We start from the raw sequence: 16023 nt of genomic DNA, 5'->3' as shown, positions 1-16023 counted from the left end.
TTCAATTTGTACCATTCTCTGTCAGAACTAAAACGCATTTCAGTGTTCTTGGTCATGTAAATGGCAGAAATGCAAATATCTACATGAACGATGTCATGTCATACTCTGATTTTAATGCGTATGGCTAACATACAGCTATAATTGTGATAAAACGACCTACAATCATCAGACCATTTTAATGCGGCCTTATTCCGTTTGCGAAGACTATTCAACGTCTTGAACCTCTCAGACAACATTTGCTTTTCTATTACGTTGGGTGCGTAACTGTTGAAACTTAGACGGGGTTTGGGATGGCTAAAACAAGTGTCAGCTCTGTCGGGCCACACGTTATTTAAAGGAGCCCGTTTAAAGTAAGGCCACCTCGGCACAGTAGGGGTCGGCCTGTTCCAGCACAGTCGAACAGTAGCATTCAACCTCGACGCAGAAGGGTCACCAAGTCCTCCCTGGCTCCCTCCCGTCTCGAAGACCCCATGGGACGGCTTTGATCTTGACACGTATAAAGTTACAGACTCTTAATCAGTTAACTATAGGCATAGGGTTATCTAAGCTGAGGTCTTAAAGCGTGAAATTAGTGCTAGTGGTTTAGAAAAGGCTTTGATTAAGTCACACTTCACAAGCGGTATTATTCTCCAGATATGCTTGTATGTGCCAATTCAGCCAAATGAATATACAAGGCCTATTTATAAACCGAATTCATTCTTCCTAATTTACAGGCTAGAACAACCTTGGCACTTCCAAGGGATTGGTCAAGTATTTTATGACCCTGTCTTACAACCCTCTTTATCATCGAAGCCACAGTGGCGTAGAAAGTTGGAGGAATTTCCTAAGGCGGTGAAGAAAATGTTTAGACTCAAATGTGTGGTGATTGCTTGACGCGCATATCTGCAGACACCCGCTGTCTTCTAAGCGACAGACATGCGTGAGGACCGTAGATCTCAGAATCAAACAGCTCAGAATTAGATCATTTCTGTGGTCATCAGGAAGTTACTTTTTCAGTGATTCTTTTCAGGTAATATAAAACCAGTTTGTTCATGGTTTCTTATTCATGAAATCCCCCCTAATTTTATCCTTTTGTTCTTTTCCCCTCCAATAAAATGGTCCCATTTTTCTAACAGCTAAAAACAGTTTCAGGCTCACTGTGGATCCGTCACTGCCCTTTTCTATTGGTGTGCTGGACAACTTTACCTGGTCACCTAGACAGGAAAAGGAACTCAATAAACGGGCCATGTTTTTCACTGGGAGAGACAGTTGAAGACGCCGAGACAAAGTCCCATTTTCCAGGAGAGCCAATAAGAAGGAAGACTACTGAGCCGGCGGCATGGAGCTCTTGGGCCCCTCCGTCCCCTTCATCTCCTCCCCCTCTCCGTCCTCTGCCCTCTCGCTCCTCAACCTGTCCCTCCCCTCCCCCTCTCCATCCTCCACCCTCTCGCTCCTCAACCTGTCCCTCCCCTCCACCTCTCCGTCGCTCTCTCCATCCCCGAGTATGGCCTCCACCGCTCTCTTCTGCTTCCTGCTCTCCCTGCTGTCCCTGCTGGGGATTGTGGGTAATCTCTACACCATTGGACTGCTCCTGCATCGCCGCAGGGGGGGCCGACGGAGACCGCTGGGGGGGCCGTGTATGGCGTGCCTGGGTCGCTCCTGTCTGAGCTCCGCGTCCTCCTCCCCCTCCCTCTCCCCCTCTTCCTCGCCCAACACCTCCTCCTCCTCCTCCTCCTCCTCGTCCTCCTCCCTCCACATCCAGGTGTTGAGCCTGGCCATGGCCGACCTGCTGTACCTGTCCACCGCGCCCTTCGTGGTGTACGACAGCCTGACGTCCGACTGGGCGTTCGGCGAGGTGGGCTGCCGGCTCCTGCTGAGCCTGGACCTGCTCACCATGCACGCCAGCATCTTCACGCTGACCGCCATGAGCGTGGACCGCTACCGGGCCGTGGCGCACCCGCTGGCGGCGTCCGTCTCGCCCTCCTCGGGGCTGCTGCGCGTGGCGCTGGCCTGGGGCGGCGCCGTGGCGCTCAGCCTGCCCATGATGATCACGCTGCACCTGGAGCAGATCGGCGCGCGCATGCTGTGCGAGCCGGCGTGGGACGAGCAGAGCTTCCGCGTCTACCTGAGCGTGCTGTTCTGCACCAGCATCCTGGCGCCGGGGCTGGCCATCGGGGCACTGTACGCCGCGCTGGGACGCCTCTACTGGAGGTCGCAGAGCCAGGCGGCCTGGAGCTCCAGCGGCAGCTACACGCCGCGCGCCCCGCGGCCCAAGGTGCTGCTGCTCATCCTGGGCATCGTGCTGGCCTTCTGGGCCTGCTTCCTGCCCTTCTGGGTGTGGCAGCTGCTGCCGCTCTACCAGCCCGACTTCCTGCCGTCCGTGCCCACCAGCACGCAGATCACCGTCAACCGCATCCTCACGGGCCTGACCTTCGGCAACTCCTCCGTCAACCCATTCTTCTACACGCTGCTCACGGGCAAGCGCAGGAGAAACCGGCAGACCGTCAGCTCTAGCGCCCCCTTGTGTCAGAAGACCAGCTCCATACGCTAACACACGGCAGATCAGCTCCATACGCTAACACAAGGCAGATCAGCTCCATACGCTAACACACATACGCTAACACACAGCAGACCAGCTCCATACGCTAACACACACAGATCAGCTCCATACGCTAACACACAGCAGATCAGCTCCATGCGCTAACACAAGGCAGATCAGCTCCATACGCTAACACACATACGCTAACACACAGCAGACCAGCTCCATACGCTAACACACACAGATCAGCTCCATACGCTAACACACAGCAGATCAGCTCCATGCGCTAACACACAGCAGATCAGCTCCATACGCTAACACACATACGCGAACACACAGCAGACCAGCTCCATACGCTAACACACAGCAGACCAGCTCCATACGCTAACACACATACGCTAACACACGGCAGATCAGCTCCATACGCTAACACACGGCAGATCAGCTCCATACGCTAACACACGGCAGATCAGCTCCATACGCTAACACACAGCAGACCAGCTCCATGCGCTAACACACGGCAGACCAGCTCCATACGCTAACACACAGCAGACCAGCTCCATACGCTAACACATGGCAGATCAGCTCCATACGCTAACACACGGCAGATCAGTGCCACGCAAAACAGGCCAGATTCCAGACCAGATGTTAACACAAAACAGGCACTCTCTATTCTCTTGACAGACCAGACCAGCTTTATACATTGAAGCAGAATAGGCTACTAGCCTCACATGCTAACACAGAGCGTACAAGCGACACATCAACACAAAATGGTCCAGCTCCATATGCAAACAGACCATGGACTACTGTAGCTACATACACAAACACAGAACCGACTATCTACACACACTAGCTAAACACCGAACAGCCTATATAAACTATGGTAGGCAACAACCGTAGGCCTACATGCTAACACAGAATGAACCAGCACTTTAATAATACAAAATGGACCAGCTGTACAGAAATGTTGAACAGGTCAGCACCAAATGTAGGCAGCAGTGGAATAGCTTTCAATCACACCTGGGCCATCTTCACTAATACCAGATGGACTTGCCAATCACACCTGGGCCATCTTCACTAATACCAGATGGACTTGCCTTGATCCACACCCCCCTGGAGACTGGACCAGTGCCTTATGCTAACACAAAGTAGATCAGCTTCTGCTGATGCTGAATAGAACGCTCAGTTCACAGTAAAGACCATCGCTGGCTGTGCAGCACTGCACTGCACTGCTGCCTACCAAAACAGCAAACCCACAATCAGTATTGAGCGCTGTATGCCACCCAGCACCCAGGGACAGAAGATAAGCCGAGCTCTCAGCGTACCTACAGCGAGTGGAAGTGCCTCAGCTGAAACCACAACATCTGTACATGGTTACTCGTGGTGCTAACAGCCCTTTTCTCAGCAGACTCTCCTTTACATGCGCCTGGAAATAAAAACTCCATGGAGCCTCTTGTGCGCGGTTGTTCTTCAAGACGTGAGAAATACCTCGCCAACGATCCAGGCAAAACCACAGTCACCCAGACGGTTTCATGCCAAGTCTGGTTGGATGTGTTTTAGGGCTGTTCTGATATTTGCACTGTACTGGCCTCAAGCACCTCTCACCTGCACCAACCGACCATCCTGACAAGGACTGGCAATACCTGCACCACCATGACAACAGAAACTGTCAGAAGTCCAGTTTCCAGAATGCTTGCAAACGGCATAGCCACAGTATTTTAGCCAGAGCACTTATTTTGTTATGTTGTTGTTATGAGCTTGTATTTTCTCCGAGGACAAATCATTTTATCATGTGCTACAGAATGCTTTTAAGTTGTTGAAATTATTATGAAGTTGAAATACATAAAAAAAACTTTTTAAAGATGAAGTTAAACCTCACTTTGTTGAAAAGTTTCGTTTAAAATAGATTTCTAGGCTGCTTTGTAAATTCTGAGATGCTGTTGGTTCTAGGTGTGTGTGAGGGGAGGGGACGCCCCATGTCTTTGCAGTGGTCTGCTTCAGTAGATTGAACACAGATGTTTGTTCACACACTCTAGACAACACAAGAAGAGAAAGCGGAACACCTCAGAAATGATGAATGTTATCGTGTCCAATAAGATGGCTCCTCAACCTAGATGAATGAAAATGAGCGTGCTCATTGTTTTTTTTGACAGACTCTACTGTTCAGAGTGCAATGGTGAAGTACTAGTGGGCCATGGTGCTTCTTCGAAGGACTGCCATCTATCTTTTGTGCAATTTTATGAATAATCGAGTACCAGAAACTGTGTAGTCAGAAGAGTATTATTCATGTGCCTTATATCTAAATGCTGTCTCCACAAAGCTTGTCAATCTTTTGAAATGAGAAGAATGTTTAAGTTTTAATATCTGCATGGATTTCACTTGTTTGTTCACTTACAGTATTTGTTTTCATGTGCCATGCCATGTGCTGCATGTTTGTGAGTGTGATGTGCACGTCCATGTAATAAAAGGTTTGTGAAAGCAGCGTGGTGCTGGATCATCATGGGCTTCAGTCCGTCTGCTGGCCTATACGGTGCGGAGAGATGCAAAGAGCTCAAACGTATAGACTGAATGACATAGCAGAGAGGAGAGATCGCAAGAATGGACACTGCTGGTTATGACTTTAACAGATGAGTGTGTGTGTGCGTGTGTGTGTGTGTGTGTCATAGAAAGGGGGATGAAGACCCAACTGAGGTGAGCGAGTTTCTAGACGCCATTGTAGGACTCCATTTGATTTATGACCTCGATATGAAGACTTTGGTGAATGTGTGTGTGTGTGTGTGTGTATGGTGAGGGATATTCACACTGTTCACATCTTCTTTACCAACAAGCATGCAAAATGGAATCACTAAGTACTCTATCCCCGGTGCATGCGTGCGTTCCAGACAGCCAATGGCACAAGAGTGTACACAACAGTATGTGTGTGTGTGTGTGTGTGTGTGTGTCTGTGCGAGGCTTACATATGCAGCTGTCATGTTGCGTATATCTGTCTGTGTGTGTGTGTGTGTGTGTGTGTCTTGTCTGTGTGTGTCTAAATGGTGTCCCTGTAGAGTGTTAGGTAGCCTGCTGGTCTCTGACGCACATGAGCAAATATTGTTGTTTGACAGGGAGGAGTGAAGAAGGGGGGGGGGGTCCTGTCTATACCAGCGTCTGTGACGAACAGGACCAGATCAATCTATCACCCGGTCCTCACAGGCCAACTCTAAGGACAAACCGAGATGACCGCTAGCAACAGAGTTTTCACCATCTAAGACCTCATAGTTGAATACATAACATAATAGCACCTCCTCAGACAGACAGACACACACACACACACACACAGCTGGATAATCTACAAAATGTGTGGAAATAATCACCATTACCATCGAAAAAAAAAAAAACATCAGACATGAAAAGTGAAAGAAGTTCCAATAAAGTTAGTCATCAGTCTGGGCTTTGCTTGTGCACGTCAGTCATGATGACGTGGACAGCCTTGGCTGCGGAACATGTGGAGAATAGAATCCACATCTGAGAGGACGTCCGCTTCCTCAGTTCCATCTCTTCTGATGGAGGCAACAGCAACCTCCCAGCTGTAGAGAGGTGAGGCGAGTGCAGGAGCAGCAGGCTTGCTAACTAGGCAGGCCGTGAGCTGGGCTGAGCAGGCTTGCTAACTAGGCAGGCCGTGAGCTGAGCTGAGCAGGCTTACTAACTAGGCAGGCCGTGAGCTGGGCTGGGCTGAGCAGGCTTGCTAACTAGGCAGGCCGTGAGCTGAGCTGAGCTGAGCAGGCTTGCTAACTAGGCAGGCCGTGAGCTGGGCTGAGCAGGCTTGCTAACTAGGCAGGCCGTGAGCTGGGCTGAGCAGGCTTGCTAACTAGGCAGGCCGTGAGCTGAGCTGGGCTGAGCAGGCTTGCTAACTAGGCAGGCCGTGAGTGGAGCTGAGCAGGCTTGCTAACTAGGCAGGCCGTGAGCTGGGCTGAGCAGGCTTGCTAACTAGGCAGGCCGTGAGCTGGGCTGAGCAGGCTTGCTAACTAGGCAGGCCGTGAGCTGAGCTGGGCTGAGCAGGCTTGCTAACTAGGCAGGCCGTGAGCTGGGCTGAGCAGGCTTGCTAACTAGGCAGGCCGTGAGCGGAGCTGAGCGGAGCAGGCTTGCTAACTAGGCAGGCCGTGAGCGGAGCTGAGCGGAGCAGGCTTGCTAACTAGGCAGGCCGTGAGCTGGGCTGAGCTGAGCAGGCTTGCTAACTAGGCAGGCCGTGAGCTGGGCTGAGCTGAGCAGGCTTGCTAACTAGGCAGGCCGTGAGCGGAGCTGAGCAGAACTGAGCCTGGAGACAGCACATGCCGCATGTGGTTCCATTTACCTCGGGGCACAAGAGCGTGTCCAAAATGCGTGACTCTGTGAAGCGCGGAACACATTTTTGAGTCCTGGCGGCAGATCCAGGACCAGTTGTTATTATGAGCCCCCTTCAACTCCTCCTTCAACCCCCTGCCCCTCACACACACACACACACACACACACAGACACACACACAGACACAAAACCCTAACCACTGGCCATAACACTGCATCCCTCCCAGAAGGAGCCAGAGACCTATGGCAGAACTTTCTGGACGAGATTAACACCCTGCTCTTCAAACAGTCGTCCCACCACCAGAACTCCACTAAGAAAAATGCCCAGCAGATCCTGTCGGCCCAAGAGAACACAGTGCGGTCTCAGTCTCACCGCCCCACACTACTGACCATTCTCATGTTAGCTAAGCATGGTCACATCTACAGCATACTTGGAAGATGCGTTAGTAATTTAGTAGCGCGTCTTGGCGCACAGCGTTTAGCTGCCTCTCTTGGAAAACCGCAAGGCGGTTAACGGTTCCTCGTCTCCGTGGGAGTGGGCTCTTAAATATTGGAAATGTATTGCTATATTATTACCCGGCATTAAAACGACCCGGAGACCTCCCGCGGCCTGCTCCAGTGATTGAGTGTCTGATAAACTTCAAACACGTGTGTTTACCCTGCTAAGCCAAACAGTGGAAAGTATTGGCCAGGAGCAGAAGCAGGAGCAGGGCGCTTCATCCATATACTGTCAGTGTGCGGCGGTGCTTACTGTCCCAGGCGGCGGCGGTGCGGTGGAGCTCTCCAACAATAACCCAGACGCCGCTATAACGCCGCTCAGCACTCACTTCTCATTCTGCCCCCAGCTGCACACGTGGACGTGCTCTGGGCGGCTGGGGGGGGGGGTGGAATGGGGTGGAGCGGCTTCGTTTTTTTGGCTCGTCGTTTTGTGTTACCTGTGTGTTTCATAAACTGCACGTGTCCCCTTCCAGGAATTGAGAGCGTCTTTCCATCCGTCAACCACTGATCCCCCCCCACCCCTCCACTCCACACCACTCCACTCCTTCCCAACTGTCTTCCCCCCCCCCCGCCCAAACATGTCCACTCACACTCCGCCCCCACCTCCAGCCCCGCGCCCCTCGGCAGCAGTGTTTGCGGCTGAGGCAGGTGCCCCTCCCAAGGGCAGGCTGCTCAGGAAAGTCCCCTGCTGGGCAGACGAGACTGGGCCGTGGACCGGGCCAAGCTCCTGCTGGGCGCGTATGAGAGGCTCCCTTTCTCTCAGACACGCACAAAAAAGAATCCCCCCTCGCCCGCCCGCCGGCCTGCCCCCCCCCCCACCACTCTCGTCCGCCCTGCTCCAGAATCCAATCTCTCCATCTGTTTTTCCTCACTCAATCTCTCTCTCTCTCTCTCTCTCTCTCTCTCTCTCTCTGTCCCGCTCTCTTGTCCTTTCTGAACTCACCCTATTTGACTTCGCAGCATTTCTTGATCCGAGACGACAGTTCTGCTAACATCTCAACAAATGATACCATTACAGTGCTAACACTTGCATTTTAATATGAAATAGATGACTCAGCTATTCCAAAACCCTTCAAATTCATTTCAAATCCATCTGAACCCAACTTGCTAACTGCAGTGAAGGTACCCGTTAGTGTGAGAGTCAAATAGACTCATCACTGTCTGTCTGTCGAGTCACCTTATACAATCATTTGCATCTACACACGCCACACGCGAGTGTGTGTGTGTGTGTGTGTGTGTGAGTTTTATCTTTGTTATGGCAAACTCCCTCCAACACAAACCGTAACTGTATTTATAGTCCTCTTTACTGCCGTGAGTGAGATTAACACCAGCTCTCGAGGCCACTTTTGTGGCTCCATGCAAACCTCGCAGGGGCAAGCGAAGCCCCGCTCTGAAGCAGTCCCCTCCCTGCGCGTCAGGGCTGGGCTGGACGGCAAACAGTCCATCACTGGGATCAGACAAGCGTGTCTTTGTGGAGATGGAGGCCCCCGGAGCCGCCCAGCAGTCGTCCGCGGCGCGCCGGCCCCTGCCTTTACACCGGCTTGTCAGCCGCCGAGATCTGGCGAGAGCCTGGCTTTGGGAGGCCAGTGGGGCCGGAGGTTACATAAACGGACATGCATAGCGCAGTTCACACACACGCTCACACACCCAGAGGACTGTAAATACACCGTGTCTGCACCTCTCCCCGGCTGTCTGTCTCTCGCTCTACCTCCGTCCCTCTCTCTCTCTCTTTCACTTGTTCTCTGACAGCTAGTGCTAGCCATTCAGTCAGACGGGCATAATGGTCAGTCAGTCACACAGGGATTATGGTCAGTCAGGGGTGTTAAAAGCACAGATGACCTCTTACTCTACGCCACTTAGTACATATTTAGAGCCCAGTGTTTCACTGCCCAGTGAGGGGATCACCAACGCAAAGCCTTCATCACAAAGCAGACACCAAAAAGTCAAAGAAAATCTGCATTTTCAACAAGAAATGACTTTTGGAGTGTCTGCTTCATGTTGTGTTTCGGTTGAAAATCAGTGGAATGATTCCTGTTCCATTACTGCAGTACAGATATGAATAGGCTTGTGCACAATGCCGAATTTTAGAATTGGCCTCCATTCAATTCATGACTTGGAATTTTAATTGAGTTGGCCCCACCCCACAGGAAGATACATTTTAATTGGAATGACAGGAAGTGGAATTCAATTCATGGCAATTCAAAAAATTCCACAGTCACATACACTGATCTATAAAGAATAACTTATTCTTTATAGATCAGTGGTCACATAACAGGAAGAATGTGTTGATTGAATCTCACATACATTCAGTTTTGGGAAGGTTACTTTGGAAATAATTGATTATTGTTTTCAATTATAAGTTGTGTGTTTGCTGAGATCATATCTGACATATTTAGTGAAACTTCATTGTTTAACACTACTCTTAAATTATGGATATGATTTTATGGGAATTTCATTAAAATTCAATTCAATTTCACTTTCTACTTCCTTTAATTGAAATTCGAATTGTAATTCTGCATCCTGCTTTTGACCTCAATTCAAATTGAATTCAAACTCAAGAATTGAATTGGAATTTAGGAGTCATTCTCAATTCAATTCTGAATTTTGCACAAGCCTGATATGAATGTACCAATGAGCTAACCTGTACCAATGTGCTAACCTGTACTGATGTGCTAACCTGTACTGATGTGCTAACCTGTGCCAGTGTGCTAACCTGTGCCAGTGTGCTAACCTGTACTGATGTGCTAACCTGTGCCAGTGTGCTAACCTGTGCCAGTGTGCTAACCTGTGCCAGTGTGCTAACCTGTGCCAGTGTGCTAACCTGTACTGATGTGCTAACCTGTGCCAGTGTGCTAACCTGTGCCAGTGTGCTCAGCTGCAGACATCTGTTCTCTTTCTAGAGGGGATTTATATCCTGCAATGCTGAAAAGAAATACTCAGATTAGAAAGTGTGTACTCATACAAACACATGCACACACAGACAGAGAGAGAGACAGAGACACACACCACACACACAGAGATGCACAATCAGACAGACACAGACGCACACCCACACACATACCAACAAATGCACCAACAGAAAGACAGACACACACATACAGACAAATATACTGTATGCACATTCAGACAGAGAAACAGATGCACACACACACATACATTCAGATAGAGAGACAAACAGACAGACAGACAGACACACACACACAGACAAACACATGCATACACAGACAGACAAACAAACACACGCAGGCAAATACAGTCACATGCAGACAAACACACGCACAGACTCACACAAATGCGCATGCACAGCACCACACAGACAAAAAAATGTGCATACTCAGACACACACACGCACGCACACACACACACGCGCGCGCGTGCGCACACACACACACACACTCCCACACACACACACACTTTCCCCTGACTGTGGAGCCACCTGCTGGTGAACTCTCATCCAAGAAGTCGATCTCTTTAACTGATGTTCATGGTAAATAGATGAACAGTATAGCCTTTGGAATACGTAGAATAAGATTTTTTATTGAGCAAGACTGGTACACACAGCCGGTTCAGGCTCGGCTGGGCAGCGGTAAGTGCTGTGGAAATATATTCATACATAGATACATACATACAGTTAAAAACAATCGGTCATGACAAAGTTGAATTTAAACATACAGTACAGTATACAGTGGATAGTAGCATGCATACACATTCACCTTTCTCTCCCAGAAGTGTGTGTCATGACACGGGTTAGACAAGCCATGGATGAAGGAACATCTACGAGAGAAAATACATTACTGAGGGGATCTCCAAATTACTACAGACTGGAAATGAACTGTGTATCACAGCCTGTGGAAACTCAGCATCCTAATTCAGTTTCCTGCTGTAGCAAACTTATCTGCCAATGGAACAAGAAAGTTTTGCCTTAATTTAAAATGAGATGTAAGATTTATGACAATATATCTTCAATTTTAAATCTCAAATCTTAAATTAAAGCAATTTTTTCTTGTTCCATTGGCAGATACATTTACTTGTTTTTTAAGTCTTAATTTAAGTCAAACAATCTTACCGGAAATCTCAAAGAAAGTAGCCTGGGTGTCATATTTATACTAAAAATAATACAAACTAGATTTCTTATCTTGGTATAAGATTATAACACTTGGTAAGATATCACTTTTTTCAGTGTAACTGTGTAAAGGTGTAACAGTGTCCAGGTGTGAGGTGTCAGGTGTCAGTGTGTGCTTTACCTCTGGGGAGCAGCTCTGGTATGAAGCCCGCAGCCAGCGTGACAGCTATGACAAGAGCCACACCCACCAGGATTACCATGAGGAGAGAGGTGTCTGCTACAGTAACACAGAAAGCACACCTGTACCATGAGGAGAGAGGTGTCTGCTACAGTAACACATAAAGCACACCTGTACCATGAGGAGAGAGGTGTCTGCTAACACATAAAGCACACCTGTACCATGAGGAGAGAGGTGTCTGCTACAGTAACACATAAAGCACACCTGTACCATGAGGAGAGAGGTGTCTGCTAACACATAAAGCACACCTGTACCATGAGGAGAGAGGTGTCTGCTAACACATAAAGCACACTTGTACCATGAGGAGAGAGGTGTCTGCTAACACATAAAGCACACCTGTACCATGAGGAGAGAGGTGTCTGCTAACACATAAAGCACACCTGTCTCATGAGGAGAGAGGTGTCTGCTAACACATAAAGCACACCTGTACCATGAGGAGAGAGGTGTCTGCTAACACATAAAGCACACCTGTACCATGAGGAGAGAGGTGTCTGCTAACACATAAAGCACACCTGTACCATGAGGAGAGAGGTGTCTGCTAACACATAAAGCACACCTGTACCATAAAGCTCACCTGTACCATGAGGAGAGAGGTGTCTGCTAACACATAAAGCACACCTGTACCATGAGGAGAGAGGTGTCTGCTAACACATAAAGCACACCTGTACCATAAAGCTCACCTGTACCATGAGGAGAGAGGTGTCTGCTACAGTAACACATAAAGCACACCTGTCTCATGAGGAGAGAGGTGTCTGCTAACACATAAAGCACACCTGTATCATGAGGAGAGAGGTCTCTGCTAACACATAAAGCACACCTGTACCATGAGGAGAGAGGTGTCTGCTAACACATAAAGCACACCTGTACCATAAAGCACACCTGTATCATGAGGAGAGAGGTCTCTGCTAACACATAAAGCACACCTGTACCATGAGGAGAGAGGTGTCTGCTAACACATAAAGCACACCTATACCATAAAGCACATCTGTATCATGTCTCACCTGTCTTTTTCTGATTCTAACCAACATGCTTTACATAATTTTTAGTTTCACCTAAAAAATATCTATATAAACATCTACTTATCTTTTATCAGACTCCTGCTGAATGAATTTCAGAATATCTTCATATTTGCCTACACAGTATTAGCTGTAAGTTCACAGTTGCATGTGAACTGTGTATTATAAACTGCTGTGTGTGTGTGTGTGTGTGTGTGTGTGTGTGTGTGTGTGTGTGTGTGTGTGTGATGTATTGATGTATTCACAAGGACGAGACGAGACGAGTAATAAATCCTGTTGCAACTGGCTTCTTGCCCTATTAAACTCAGAATGAGATTGCAGAAGCAGACAGGAGGTCTCAGGTGAAAGCTATCTTCCCCCTGCTTCTCTGGAATGATATGTAGAACAGCAATAATGAAAGACAAGCGCACAGGCTAGGATAGTTCAGGATAGTTCAAATGACTCTGCTTGGAGAGTCCTTCAACCAATCAGATCAACGATCCGGGTGCATCTTTTGGATAAGCTAGTTTTGTGACTGGACCCAAAGGTTGTGGACAGGAAGCAGGGGAGATAGATGTGCAGGTTTCCAGCCTGAGCTGCCGGGCGAAATCCAAATTCGCCGGCAGGTCAGGCAGGGTTCACCCAGCCTAAGTGGCAGATGTAGTTTCTTGGGGTTCTAAGCCCTCAACATTGTCTTCAAGGCAGCGCTGCCTGGAAGGTGCTAGGGTTAGGCATGGGTTAAGGTTTGGGTTTGGGTTTGGGTTAGGTTTAGGATTAGGTGCCTTTAAGTCAACGATGGCAGTGCTGCCTGGAAGACGACGTTGGGGGCTTAAAACACCATGGAGCGCAGATGTAGTGCGTACCGTCTGTGGTGAGGTGGAGCTCTGGGCTGGACAGCTGGGCTCTCCCCGAGGCCACCCTGCAGCTGTACCTGCCCGCGTGGCAGCTGCGCGCCTGGTCCACGGCCACCACGGCCACACGGGCGGCGCTAGAGAGGAGAGGCTGGCCGTTCCTGTAGAAGGTGTACGTCACCTGAGCGCGCCTACTGGAGCTGTTCTCAGGCTTCAGGCTCTCTCGCTCGCTCACCTGGGCGTCGCAGGTGATGCGGAATGGCTCATTCTCCTTCAGAACCGCCCCAGGGCTCACAGACAGGGTCACACGGCTGAAGAAATCTGCGGAGACAAACACCATGCAGTGTGTGCCTTCAGCTGGGTGGCAGTGGCCTTCACATTTCCACTGTGACTCATGACACCCAAGCACTAGACACCCATCGTATGGGCATTGAGCACCCAAGCTATATCATAGCCACCTCTACTGCATGGGCCCATTATGGCCAAATCAGAGCTAAGTCTACACCACCTACCCAACTTGCGACTTTTGACTCATGCAATGCATCAACATTATTATCAGTATAAGAAGCACACAAACCAGCTTATTTGCTTCAGGTGGGGTGAGTGTACAGATTGTGGCGCTTGTGAGCTACACTTTTGTCACTTGGTGGTCAAAGGGGTTCACTAATTATTATACCCATGTATCTGTCTGCTTATAATGATACCACAATCTGCCGTGAGATCAGACGTTTTTGGCATAATGATTGTAGATACACCCTTAAAACCTTCCCCTGCACACTCACTTGTGATATCGAGGTAGACCGAGTCACTGTACAGTAGTAGTCTGTGTGGAAGGTAGGCGCGCCCCTGCACACTCACTTGTGATATTGAGGTAGACCGAGTCACTGTAGTCCGTGTAGAAGGTAGGCGCGCCCCTGCCGGCTCTGCACCAGTACTGGCCCGTGTTTGAGAGTGTGGAGCGCCAAAGCCTGAGCACGGCCTCCCCTCCTCCCCCATCCCAGATCTGCTCCAGTGGGGGGGCGCTCCGAGAGCCGTGGTACCAGAGGTACTTCCAGCCGCGGCGCTGCTGCAGTCCACACTGCAGGAGGACGGTATCCTCGGAGTACGCTCGCCCATCTGGAGGACTCACGGTCAGAGTGGGCTTCAGGAGGATGTCTGTGTGACACAGCAAGCGGATGCATGTTTGCGAACCAGACAAAGACCCTTTAGGTTGAGGTTATTAAGGTTATAAAAGGGTGAGTGTGGAACTACAACTGGTTTGTATCTGGCATGAGGTCGAATGGTCAAATGTTTTTGTATTGTGTCTTTAGTGAGTCACAAGCATTTTGGTCAGCTTATGATGTGTGTAAATGTGCTTTATAAATTAAATTGACTTACTTACTATGATTTTCTATTAGGTGCTCTCCACAGGAAGTCAGAGAAATCTGATGCAAAAATAATTCTTTCTAATAATGGGTGATTTTCTTCTTACCTTCCACAGTCACTTGTAAATCCTCACTTACTCTCTGCTCACCCTGAGGTAGAGTTACTTCACATTTGTACTTTCCAGACTGTTCTGTGGTGACATCTTCTATAAAAAGACTGTAAGTCTTGCCCTGGATTTGTGTGGTGGTGGATACTGTGATGTTGTCCCTCCGGATGTCATAGGCCAGCTGAGGGGCCTCAACGGCATCTATGATCACTCTGCAGGTTAAAATGAGTGTTTCTCCCACAACCAGTTCATTTCCTGGGTCGGCTGATAGCAACACTGAGGACACCTGAGCAGATGCTACACACACACACACACACACCACGTCAAGCCAGAGAAGTCCGTGTTAGTTCTGTAGTTAGAACTTAAGCCTACGCAAAAAGTGACCCTGCTATACTCACCATAGGAGAAACAGAACAATGACAGCCACTGCTGCGCTAATAGGCCTGGGCATATTAACATAACTTTAGGCTACATGGAGACTACCATCTCGTCACGACTGTGTCTAGAATGTTTCAAGGTAGCCGTAGCCGATATTATTAGCCAAAAGTATAGCCCGTGTTGTTCGTATGCGCCAGGTATCACCGATGGACAGTAAAAAAGCTAGAACTAGAGAACTGAACTGCTCTTCCGTTCTTTTTCTTCACCGTTGCTAGGTTACTGAGACGCAGACCATATTGATGTGCGCTGTTCGAAACTCATGGACCATTTCAGCTAGTTAGATTGAATTAATGGATTTATTTTATTATTATATCAAGTTATTGTGCATGTTCATATGCATAGGCCCATATGAATGAATGTACGTTTTTTTTAATATATATATATACTACTACTTTTAAAACATATATTATTCATTTGTCTGAGTAACTTGCGCCCAATGCAAACGTTTGTGCAGATTTAACTAGGCCATTTTTGACAGTAACATAATTATAAACTACAATATTAAACAATAATAATAATAATAAACCAGAATGTTGCAGGGATGGTATCAGAATCTTAAATTGGTGACATTTTCCTAGATCACATCACAAATTAGACGACATGTAATCTCACTAGTTGACTGATGATAATAA

At 48.7% G+C, this 16023-nt stretch overlaps 2 protein-coding genes across 2 annotated transcripts; one reads left to right on the top strand and one right to left on the bottom strand.

The window, feature by feature from the left end:
• The first annotated feature begins 1318 nt into the window (after positions 1 to 1318).
• On the top strand, positions 1319 to 2530 carry LOC134082254 (urotensin-2 receptor-like). Its single transcript, XM_062537902.1, has one exon. The coding sequence runs from the start codon at positions 1319 to 1321 to the stop codon at positions 2528 to 2530; it is 1212 nt and encodes a 403-aa protein (XP_062393886.1).
• Positions 2531 to 10870: 8340 nt separating this feature from the next.
• LOC134082252 (leukocyte immunoglobulin-like receptor subfamily A member 2) lies at positions 10871 to 15517 on the bottom strand. Its single transcript, XM_062537901.1, has 7 exons — positions 15352 to 15517; positions 14954 to 15250; positions 14341 to 14637; positions 13495 to 13803; positions 11580 to 11675; positions 11049 to 11109; positions 10871 to 10928 (listed from the first exon to the last, which is right to left on the bottom strand). The coding sequence occupies exons 1-7, from the start codon at positions 15410 to 15412 to the stop codon at positions 10871 to 10873; spliced, it is 1179 nt and encodes a 392-aa protein (XP_062393885.1). The 5' UTR covers positions 15413 to 15517.
• Between the last annotated feature and the right edge of the window lie 506 nt (positions 15518 to 16023).

Source organism: Sardina pilchardus, chromosome 6, assembly GCF_963854185.1.
Source record: "Sardina pilchardus chromosome 6, fSarPil1.1, whole genome shotgun sequence".
In the NCBI taxonomy this organism is placed as follows: domain Eukaryota; kingdom Metazoa; phylum Chordata; class Actinopteri; order Clupeiformes; family Clupeidae; genus Sardina; species Sardina pilchardus.
This window is presented reverse-complemented; position numbering and strand designations above follow the sequence as displayed.